This window comes from Mercenaria mercenaria, chromosome 13 (assembly GCF_021730395.1).
Source record: "Mercenaria mercenaria strain notata chromosome 13, MADL_Memer_1, whole genome shotgun sequence".
NCBI lineage: Eukaryota > Metazoa > Mollusca > Bivalvia > Venerida > Veneridae > Mercenaria > Mercenaria mercenaria.
In genome coordinates, this window is record NC_069373.1 from 16,385,561 (window position 1) to 16,398,066 (window position 12,506).

At 36.4% G+C, this 12,506-nt stretch overlaps 1 protein-coding gene across 1 annotated transcript in view; it reads right to left on the reverse strand.

Moving 5' to 3' along the window:
* Positions 1 to 775: 775 nt before the first annotated feature.
* Positions 776 to 12,506, reverse strand: part of LOC123529625 (aminoacylase-1-like) — a 41,534-nt gene continuing 29,803 nt past the window's right edge. The window contains exons 12-15 of the mRNA XM_053521268.1: positions 10,963 to 11,069; positions 10,002 to 10,081; positions 5,701 to 5,761; positions 776 to 5,138 (exon numbers count right to left, since the gene is read on the reverse strand). Coding sequence (XP_053377243.1) covers positions 4,992 to 5,138; positions 5,701 to 5,761; positions 10,002 to 10,081; positions 10,963 to 11,069 — 395 coding nt within the window. The 3' untranslated portion in view covers positions 776 to 4,991. The remainder of the gene's footprint in view (positions 5,139 to 5,700; positions 5,762 to 10,001; positions 10,082 to 10,962; positions 11,070 to 12,506) is intronic.

A 12,506-nucleotide genomic window follows, 5' to 3' on the forward strand; every position in this document is an offset into this window, starting at 1 on the left:
CAAGTTTTCACTAAATCATATCCAGGTTTCCCATTATTTGACACAGAGACAGTAGTATTTGGTAAAAAAAAAACCAGTTTCACAGCTTCACCAAAAATGTCCAGTTTCCACTTAATGGATAAAATGTGACTTGTAGTTCGTTGACAGTTTTCTATTATTTCACAATTGTGATAACAGTAAAATTGTGGACACCGGACGATTGAGCCAGAACATCCATCTATACGAACAGCTTACCACACACATTCGACTCTTAAAATGTTCTAACTGGCATTAAGCATTTATTTATTTATTTGGGTTTTTACGGCGCACCAACATAGTATAGATTATATGGTGCCAAACACGACTACAAATTTTGGTTTCACATCTCATTGACATCGAAATAAAAACATGAGGTATGGAAGGCATTGAGCAGAATCATGATAATGCCTATTTGACCTTACATTTCAAGTAATAACCTTCACCTTCAATAAACGCTTGTAGAATTTTTACCAAATTATCAAAGATCCTCTTAGACAAAAACATCTTTCCAGCTTTAAGAAGTAATGGACCTGCAAGATGAAAATGACACTGAAACTGGAAATGGTTCCAATCAATTACCCATTTAAAAAAAGACTGTTCATGTCCGTGTGCCAGTCTGAACCGTAGAAGACTAGGCTTTTTGTTTGTAACTTTGAATGCTTCTAATAAATTTTTTGAAAGGATGGCTAACAATTTGTTAACAATATATGGCTGCAATGGCACTAGCAAACCGCTATAGCAAAAACAAACAACTGCCTTATATGATTTCCATTTTTTATTCATTAAAATCAGATAGTAATCACAGAGCTTGGATTATTTTTTATCAACAACAAAAGAAAGAGGGCCCTGAAAGCCCTGTAACACTCCCCTGGCCTAGATCTAACCCCAGGTTACCTGGTATCTAATATGGCGTATATTTCATTAAAACAAACACTCCGACTATGTTTATGTAAATCAGGTAGGTCACTAGCCTTTTTTCCGTAATGATTTGACCTTGTGAGCCAATTACAAACTTATTCTAGATTTTTAAAAAAAAGACAAAAATTCTAATCCAGTTTAATGAATGGCAGTGGCTAGGGTTACGGTACCGTAATCCTAGCCTCCGATTCTAGGATTACGGAAGTTCCGTATTTCTAGACAACCCTATGAGAATAGGCTAGGATTACGGAAGTATTTAAGAGGAATCATATATATGTTAGGACATGCATAAATGATGTTGTTAACTTAATTGTTTCACTTAAAATAGCGATTTTTCATGTCTGTCGTATTATGGGTTAGTAAAAGAAGAAAGAGAAAAGAAAACAAAATAGAGAAAAACAATTAAAAATGAAAGGAAAAAATTGCATAATCATGACTATGAAATAATAACGTACTCCAAACAAAAACAAAATTACAACAATATTTAAAAAAAAAAAGAACAATTATTTTTTATGGAAATTGAAAAGTAAAAGAAATGGGCCAATTGAACTGAGCACTCCTCGTGATGTTGCCCGGATATAGTTGGACAATTATGTAAACATTGAAACATTACTATTTTCATTAAGAATATCAAGAAGAAAACTAGCTTCTTAAAAGTTTTTGTAAAATATGACCTTAGTAGTGACTTAGTTTCAGACCTAGCATTATGTAGTTTTGTACTTTACTTTGATTTCATAGAAGCAAATATTCTGACTAAGTTATTCGATGATAAAAAGAAAATGTGGCCTCTAGAGTATCAAAAACTTTTTTCATCCAGTGTCTGATGACCTGGTGTAATCTAGTTACGAACTTGACCTTTATCTCACAGAAACATATTTCTGACAAAATATATGATGATCAAGAAGAAACTGTGGGCTTAAGAGCATTAAGTAAGTTTTTTTTCTATAAATAAACCTAGTTTAAGATCTCTGGTTAATCTTGACCTAGACTTCACAGAGGAAGAAAATCTGGCTATTAGTGTTAGGATTTTCCTTGATTTGACCTTGTGATCTCAGATAGCCCAGTTCTGAACTTGACCTTGATACCAGACATTCTGACAAAAATATACAGGATCAAGTAGAAAATGTGGCCTCTATGGTGTCAACAATCTTTTTTACGACATAACCTAGTAACCTCGTTTTTTTTTTACCTTGGGTTACACAGTTCTAAATTTGAACCAGATTTCAAAGAGACACACATTCTGATAGTTTTATGAAGAACTGGAAGAAAATGTGGCCTGTTTGAAAGGTTTTTCCTATGATTTGACCTAGTCACCTATTTTTTTTTTATCCCAGATGACATATTTTATATTAGTTCGAGATTTTATCAAGACAAACAGTCTGACCAATTTCTGTAACACTGGGAGAAAATTGTGGCCTCCACAGTGGTAACAATTAAAATGTTAATGACACCTAACTGGTAACAAAAGGACACAAAGTGATCACAATAACTCACCTTGCATATTTTATGAACTAAACTCCAGCTATTTTTATCAACAACAAAAGAAAGAGGGCCCTAAAAGCCCTGCAACACTCCCCTGACCTAGATCTAACCCCATGTTACCTGGTGTCTAATATGGTGTATATTTCATTAAAACAAACACTCCGACTATGTTTTATGAACTAAACTCCAGCCATAGGTCTGTGAACAGCTTCCTGCTGTTTAACCCTAAGCCTGCTAAATTTCTCCAATGGACTGGTCCATCATTCAGTTTGGGCAATACCATTCATTATTCAAAGGGGTGTTCACAGAAAATTTAATGACTGAATAGCGGACAGTGCAGACCATGATCAGACTGCACGGATGTGCCAGCACAGCTGATCTTGGTCTGCACTGGTCGCAAAGGCAAAACCAATTGCCACCAGCAGGCTAAAGGTTAATAAACTTAACAAAGCAGCAGCATATAATTTATACACTTGTTAAAAATGATTAGAAAGCATAACAATAAAGAGCATTATAACTGGTTTATACTGGCAATGCATTAGAATATGATTGTGTGACTGACAGGCAATCCACTTTAAAATTAGTATTCAAAATCATCAACAGAATACCACAGCTCTCCTGTTAATCCATATATTGTAAACGATTGCCTAGGAAATTTAAAATTATGTTGGAAATAGCAATGCAGAGACATACAATAACGTTGTAACAAACTAAACACAAATAAAAGACTGCCACTTTTGTGTTAGAGGTGACTGCCTCTAAATAGAAGACGGTCAAAGGGGAATAACTCTTTGTTGCTTGATCAATATTTTGTTTCCATACTTATCCTAAATATATACATAAAAAATAATGTACCCAGAAAATATTACTAACTTCATGTCAATTAAATCTGCACTGATACGATTTATTTTGAAATTTATATATTAATCTTATTTCCCTTAAATGGATTTTTCACCATTATTGCCTTTAAAATAATCAAATTTTAAGTGAAGTTATATTTTGTTCCTCCTTCACAGAATGTGCAGATTGGTTAAAGTGACTGTGACGAATACTGACTAGCATTTTCTTTTGAACAATTGCAGTTTACTCCTTCTTTCATGTCTAAAAGCTGACAGAAAAATAACGTGGGTCTTTTAAGAATAATATAATATGTAAACTATGTCAAATTAAGAACAAATCAGTTTTTTTTAAAATAAACATTCTGCATAGTAGTAATAGAAAACATCTGCTTAATATCTAGACATATCAAAAAGATATATAAAGGTGGGACAGCGTACAAAAAACACACAAAAAAAAAAACAAGTAAAGTAGAAATCGTATATATCATTTCACCATTAGTTTATACTATGGTACTATTTCTTACTTGACTGACTGTGTGCATTATTCCTACTACCAGCTGGTTTGACCAGCTAAATTAATTTTGAATATGTACATTGTTACAGAATCAATTTATCTTATGTCCTAAAAGTCCTAGATAGCAAATTTCAGAACAAGTATGAAGTGTACTTGTCAAGTCACAATAGGTCATATATTGTCTAACTAAACGCTTTATGGTAATCATAAACTTAGCCAGGCCATGAGAAAACCAACATAGTGCGTTTGCAACCAGCAGCGATCCAGACCAACCTGCAAATCCATGCAGCCTTATCAGGAGCCATGCTGTTCGCTAACGGTTTCTCTAACTGCAACCGTATTGGAAAGCCAACAGTATGGATCCTGACCAGACTGCGTGGATGCGCAGGCTGGTCTGGATCCATGCTGGTCACAAAGCACTATGTTGGTTTTCTCATGGCACAGCTATTTTGTCTGAGGAAGCCATTTTGTTCTTGCTCCTTTCAAATAAGTAAATAAATGTTACAATTCTAATATGGTCTATTCTATGAAAAAATCCCTAAAATTTCCTTTTATTTCCTTTTTTCACAGCTAAAACAATTTAAACAAGAGCATCGCAATATACACCTGAAGGTATGACCATTGACCCTTAAGTATGACCTTGACGTGAATCATCCAAAACGTGCTCTGCGTGTTGTCTCGATGTGGTGAACATTTGTTACAAGTTTCCTCAAAATCCTTCAAGCAGTTCAAGAGTTACATAGCGGACACGAAACAGTCATATGAACTTTGACCACTAAGTGTGACCTTGAACTTGAAGCAAGCCATCCATAACATGCTCTCTGCACGTCGTCTCTATGCAAAGTTGTGTCAAATTTCTTCAAAATCCTTAGAGTGGTTCAAGAGTTACAGAGCAGACACGAAAATGCTAACGAAAAAGTCATATATTGCCAAGATATAAACATTTAAAGACATGAAAGTCCTGATTATATATTTACAGATGGGATCAAGATAATGGGACTAGGATGAAAATGTCTTAATATATTCAGCCATAAAACTAGGTGTTTTTTACTTCTAAACAAAGAGGACACAGCATATATCCTGACTTATCACTGTTTCAACAAGATATACCTAGTTCAGTGCACATACTGATAGCGCTTCGACTTATTTCTGATTTTAACTTTAATAATATGACTGATTAGATACAGTAGTCAGTAATAATAAATTTCTGCATATAAAGTTCACTGCACATTCGCAAGAGCTGGTATGATAGTGCAGTATGCATCTATCCCCTTCAGATAGACATCTTCATTGAGAAATTCATTGTGATCATGTAACAATATAGGTGTGTTGTTCATTGGAGAGAATCCTAAAGCAGGGTAACCAGCCTGAAACAGAATATCATACAGTGTTCAAGTAAGAACGCCTACCGTAAATATATACAAGTTGTAAAAAAAGTAACTAGATATTGAGAGCAAAACACTCCGAAGTTGTGAGGTTGCAAGTTATAATGCCAATCAAATTTCTGTTCAACATAATGACTTGACTAAACACAATGCTTGTAAGGTATTATTGTCCTTTACCTCTGACACATGAACAGAAGTTGCCACTGATTCATGTACAGAAGTCGCCATTCTGATTCATGTGTAGAAGTTGCCACTCTGATACATGTAGAGAAGTTGCCACTCTAACATATGTTAAGAAGTTGCCCATATGATATATCTACATAAGTTGCCACCCTCATACATGTAGAGAAGTTGCCTCTGATACATGTGGAGAAGCTGCCACTATTAATACATACGAAATGTTACGCTGATATATATAAAGCAACATGTAAAGAAATTGCCACTTGCAGAAAACATGGGACCAGGAACATTCAGAAATGCCCAGCAGCATATGTCACAAGTTTGTTATCAACTTTATGAAATACAATCAGAAAGCTGCCCTTACCTCTCTCAAAAATCTGCAATCTGTTCCTGCTGGGAAAACCTCTTTCTCAATTGGCACACCTCTATATTAACAGGAAATAAACAATAATACATAAACATTCCTACAGAAAAAAACAACAGTCAGTTGTACCTGAGAGTCCATACTGGACTGCAAATGTTGTGCTTTAACCTTTACCCTGCTAAATTTCTAAAATGGTTTGGTCTATCATTCAATTTGGTAAAACCCACTTATTATTCAAAGGGATGTTCACTGAAAATTTACTGATTGAATAGCAAACAGTGCTGACCATGATCAGACTGCACCAATGTGCAGGCTGATCTTGGTCTGCACTGGTCGGAAAGGCAGAATCATTTGTCACCAACAGGCTAAACGTTAATTGTACGTATGAATTCTTTACCAAACTAAAACTGACATTAGACAAACAGAAAACTAAGTAATATTTTTAACATGTACAGAACTGATATTTTTCTTTCTAAATCTATTATCACTAACAATGATAACGATGATAATAAAAATAATAACTAGAATTGTGTCCATAAGAATGGATGCCCCCTCATACTGCTTCATCCTCTAAATAGAAAAGATTTTATCAAGAAAGGGTCATAATTCTAGAAACAAGAGGGCCATGATGGCCCTATATCACTCACCAGAGTTGATCTGGCCTACTGACCTAGTTTTTGACCCCATATGACCCAATTTATTACTTAACCTAAAAATCATCAATACAAACATTCTGACCATAAAGATTGAGTCACAACTGTTGCCTTTAGAGTGTTCACAAACTTTTCCTTTGATTTGTCGTGACTTAGTTTTTGACCCTAAATGACCCAACTTAAAACAGGATCTAGAGATCATCAAGAAAAACATTCTGACCCAAGTTTCATAAAGATTGAGTCACAACTGTGGCCTATAAAGTGTTCACAAGCTTTTTCTTTGATCTAGCGTACTGACCTAGTTTTTTGATCCCACATGACCCAGATTCAAACTTGACCTAAAAATCATCAAGATAAACATTCTGGCCAAGTTTCATAAATATTGGGTCACAACTGTAGACTGATACGCTTTTCCTTTGTTCTGACTTACTGACCTAGTTTTTGACCCCACATGACCCAGATTCAAACTTGACCAAGAAATCATCAAGACAAACATTCTGACCAAATTTCAAAAAAGACTGAATCACAACTATGGCCTTAAGGGTTTAAAAGCTTTTCCTTTGATTTGACCAGGTGACCTAGTTTTTGACCCCACATGAGCCAGATTCGAACATGACCTAGATTATCAAGACAAACATTCTGATTAATTCTCATGAGTTTAAAACTTAAATTGTGGTTTCTAGAGTGTTGACAAGATTTTCCTTTGATCTGGCCTACTGACCCAGTTTTAGACCCACATGACCCAGTTTCAAACCTGACCTAGAAATCATCAAGACAAACATTCTGACCAAGTTTCATAAAGATTGAGTCAAAATTGTGGCCTCTAAAGTGTTCACAAGCTTTTCCTTTGATTTGACCCGGTGACCTAGTTTTTGACCACACATGACCAAGATTCGAATTTAAGCTAGAAATCATCAAGACAAACATTCTGACCAAGTTTCACAAATATTGGATCACAACTGTGACCTCTAGGGTGTTCACAAACTTTTCCTTTGATCTGGCCTACTGACCTAGTTTTTGATCCCACATGACCCAGTTTCGAATCTGACCTAGAGATCATCAAGACTAACATTCTGACCAAGTTTCATAAAGATTAGGTCACAAATGTGGCCTCTAGAGTGTTCACAAGGCAAATGTTAAAAGATGACACACGCCCACGCACGCCGGACAATGATCGGTCACAATAGCTCACCTTGAACACTTTGTGTTCTGGTGAGCTAAAAACACCCACAGAAAAAAATCCATTACTTATGGGGACATGAAGGTCCTTCATCTGTGAAACTTTCGAGCATATCTTTTCAATAGTTTTTGAGAAGTTGGACACACAAGATTTTCTCTATATTCTATTTAGCAAAACTATCAAAGGGCCATACTAGTAACTGTAGTAAAATAATCATAATACAAGAGGACCATGATGGTCCTGAATCGCTCACCTCTTCCCACATGACCCAGTTTTGAGTATGACATTGTTTTTTCTATTATTTGACATAGTGACCTAGTTTTTGAGCTCGTGACCCAGTTTTGAACTTGACCTAGATATTATCAAGATAAAAATTCTGACCAATTTTCATGAAGATCCATTGAAAAATATGGTCTATAGAGAGGTCACAAGGTTTTTCTATTATTTGACCTATTGACCTAGTTTTCGAAGGTATGTGACCCTGTTTTGAATTATATCTAGATATCATCAAGATGAACATTCTCACTAATTTTCATGAAGATCTCATGAAAAATATGGCCTATAGAGAGGTCACAAGGTTTTTCTATTTTTATACCTACTGACCTAGTTTTTGACCGCAGTTGACCCAGTTTCAAACTTGGCCTAGATATCATCAAGATGAACATTCAGACCAAATTTCATACAGATCCCATGAAAAGTATGGCCTCTAGAGAGGTCACAAGGTTTTTTTATTATCTGACCTACTGACCTAGTTTTTTAAGGCACGTGACCCAGTTTCAAACTTGACCTAGATATCATCAAGGTAAACATTCTGACCAATTTTCATGAAGATTCATTCAAGGGTATGGCCTCTAGAGAGGTCACAAGGTTTTTCTACTTCAAGACCTACTGACCTAGTTTTTGATCGCAGTTGACCCAGTTTCAATCTTGACCTATATATCATCAAGATGAACATTCAGACCAACTTTCATACAGATCCCATGAAAAATATGGCCTCTAGAGAGGTCACAACGTTTTTTCATTATTTGACCTACTGACCTAATTTTTGAAGGCACGTGACCCACTTTCGAACGTGACCTAGATATCATCAAGATGTATATTCAGACCAACTTTCATACAGATCCCATGAAAAATATGGCCTTTAGAGAGGTCACAAGGTTTTTCTATTATTTGACATATTGACCTAGTTTTTGAAGGCACGTGACCCAGTTTCGAACTTGACCTAGATATCATCAAGGTGAACGTTCTGACCAATTTTCATGAAGGTCTTGTGAAATATATGGCCTCTAGAGAGGTCACAAGCTTTTTCTATTTTTAGACCTACTGACCTAGTTTTTGACCGCACATGACCCAGTTTCGAACTTGACCTAGATATCATCAAGATAAATATTCAGACCAACTTTCATACAGATCCCATGAAAAATATGGCCTCTTGAGAGGTCACAAGGTTTTTCTATTATTTGACCTACTGACCTAGTTTTTGATGGCACATGACCCACTTTCGAACTTGACCTAGATATCATAAAGGTGAGCATTCTGACCAATTTTCATGAAGATCTCATGAAATATATGGCCTCTAGAGAGGTCACAAGGTTTTTCTATTTTTAGACCTACTGACCTAGTTTTTGATCACACATGACCCAGTTTCGTACTTGACTTAGATATTATCAAGATGAACATTCAGACCAACTTTCATACAGATCCCATGAAAAATATGGCCTTTAGAGAGGTCACAAGGTTTTTCTATTATTTGACCTACTGACCTAGTTTTTGATGGCACGTGACCCAGTTTCGAACTTGACCTAGATATCATCAAGGTGAACGTTCTGACCAATTTTCATGAAGGTCTTGTGCAATATATGGCCTCTAGCGAGGTCACAAGCTTTTTCTATTTTTAGATCTACTGACCTAGTTTTTGAAGGCACGTGACCCAGTTTCGAACTTGATCTAGATATCATCAAGGTGAACATTCTGACCAATTTTCATGAAGATCTTGTGAAATATATGGCCTCTAGAGAGGTCACAAGGTTTTTCTATTTTTAGACCTACTGACCTAGTTTTTAAAGGCACGTGACCCAGTTTCGAACTTGACCTAGATATCATCAAGATGAACATTCTGACCAACTTTCATAAAGATCCCACAAAAAATGTGACCTCTAGAGTGGTCACAAGCAAAAGTTTACGGACGGACTGACGGACGGACGCACGGACTACTATATCTGCTGATTACAAAAGCATCACCATTGTCACTATGAATACATAGAGCTAAAAAATCCATTCTTTTAGGGTCATCTGCAGTCAAGGTTGTTAATCTGTGAAAGTTTGAAGCAAATCAGGCTAACAGTGTGAGAGGAGTTGGCTGTACAGACAGCAGCAAAGACATAATGCACACCATATAAATGTGTGGGGGCATAAAAAGCAACATGCCAGTATATTTACAATCATTTCTAAGAGAGACTGGTACTCACACTGTCTCACAGGCAGTTGAAAAAGCTTTCCACCAGGGATCAGATTCATCTGTACTGGTTAATGTCTGGTCTACACCTTTCTAAACATACAAAGTAACATATTTATTAAACCCTTGAAAGTCACACTACAATGACACTTGTATTAAGCATAATTGTTTTATATAACTACTGTGAAATCATTAAATTTTATGGGGGTGAACTTCGTGTTTTCACAATTGTGTCATTCCGAAAATCTAATCCAAAGAAACAAGTCCTATTTGTTTCATCTTCAAAAGATGAAATCCACATATTAATATCCCCCTAAAATAGTTATTTTCACAAATATCACGAAATTTCATGCCCATGAAATCAAATCATTTCAGCATATATGTTTTTTTTTTTTTCAGCATTAACCCATACCCTGCAAAATATCTATAATGAACTCATCCATCTTCCATTTTAGACAGTACCATTAGCCATTAAAAAGGGTGCATACCAAAAGGTTACTGGCTGAATAGCGAGCAGTGCAGATTATGATCAGACTGCACAGATGTGCATGCTGATCGTGATCTACACTGGTCGCAAAGGCAGAATCAATCATGTCCTGCATGCTAAAGGTTAAACAAACTCTAGTTTTAGTACCGTAGATAAATTCTTTAGTTTCCTCTTTAAAACACTGCCTCGCTGTGCAGACATTTTAGTTTTGCCCTTTTAGTCTCATACACTTCCTGTACTGGTTGAAATTGCTCTTCATTCTTATAGCCAAGACATTACCTAGCTTAGCATGTAAAACTAATCTACAATTGCTTGAAACATGACCATTTTCAAGCAATTTACTATTTTTTTGGAGCCCACATATTAAATTTGCAACCATTCTATCAAATCTGTTTAAACTTTAATCTATGAACAATCAATATATTACCTGAAACAATCTAAACAATCACCCAAATGAAAAACTGCTTAGCTACAATCAGTTGCTTACCTGAGCAAACTCGTATTTAACATCTTCTCCTGCTTCAGCACACCAGGTTTTGATTTTCCCTTCAAACTCTACAAGATCAACTGCTGGTGGAATACGGATGTCGAAGCCTGGAACAAAAAGCAATAGTTATATGTTAATGGGTTAATATAATAGTAACTGGACCTGGGATGCTGATTTTAGTTACTGGTAAGAAGATTTTGCCAGGTCGGACCACATGAGGCACTCAAGCACCCAGTATGATCTGACCTTGCAAAATCCACAAGAGCAGAATATAAAATTCTAGACCTTCCCAAATTTCCAAAAGATATGGAGTGGGCACAAAATTAAGCTATTTGATCTTTGACCAATGAGCCGTGTCATGAGAAAACCAAAATAGTGTGTTTGTGACCAGCATGTATCCAGACCAGCCTGCACATCCATGCAGTCTGGTCAGGATCCATGCTGTTTGCTTTCAAAGTCTATTGCAATTACAGAAACCATTAGCGAACAGCACTGATCCTGACCGGACTGTGCGGATGAGCAGACTGGTCTGGATCCATGCTGGTCGCAAACGCACTATGTTGGTTTTCTCATGTCGCCGCTCAAATGATGCTAATTTCAAGAAAATCTTCCTAGTAGCTTAAAAGATACGAAGTGAAACTATTTGACCTTCAAATCCAACCAACAGTAATCTGAAAAAAAAAAATGACCGTTACTCTACAAAAAATAATCTAAGATGTGCTGATAAAACGTATAACTAGCCTAATACCAATTACTCATGCGAAATTTCATTGAAATCTAGTCAGGTTTTTGGGGAAAAATCAGGGACAAGCTAAATGCAGACATGCTGATGATGAAGGCAAATACAACATGTCTCCAATAAATTGAGACATGAGCCGTGCCATGAGAAAACCAACATAGTGGCTTTGCGACCAGCATGGATCCAGACCAGCCTGCGCATCCGTGCAGTCTGGTCAGGATCCATGCTGTTCGCTTTCAGAGCCTATTGGAATTAGAGAAACTGTTAGCGAACAGCATGGATCCTGACCAGACTGCGCGGATGCGCAGGCTGGTCTGGATCCTTGCTGGTCGCAAAGCCACTATGTTGATTTTCTCATGGCACGGCTCAGTCATAACGAACTAGAACTGTCATAGGAGTGATGAATAAAACCCCCATAATACAGCCTTGTCACAGAAGTATGGCAAATCTTAAGTTGGAAAGTCAAACGAGCAGTCCGTAAAACAGCCAATAATTGACTGAACTGTTGTCCCAGAAGCAGGAGTCTTACTCTAAATGTTTAAATATCTATAGAGTTTCAATCCAGTATCTGCATAAGTTTTGGAGATATTAACTTGCAAGCAAAACTTTAACCAAGATTTTCTAAGTACAAAAGGGGGCATAATTTGCCCAAAGTACAAGTCAGAGTTATGGGACTTGACCCAGTGAGTCTGGAAATTGACCTAGAAGAAAAAGTCACAAAGCTATATGTCTCTTAGTATTAGCTATAATGTACTTGCACGCAAAACTTTAACCAGGATATTCTAAAGCCAAAAGATGGCATAAT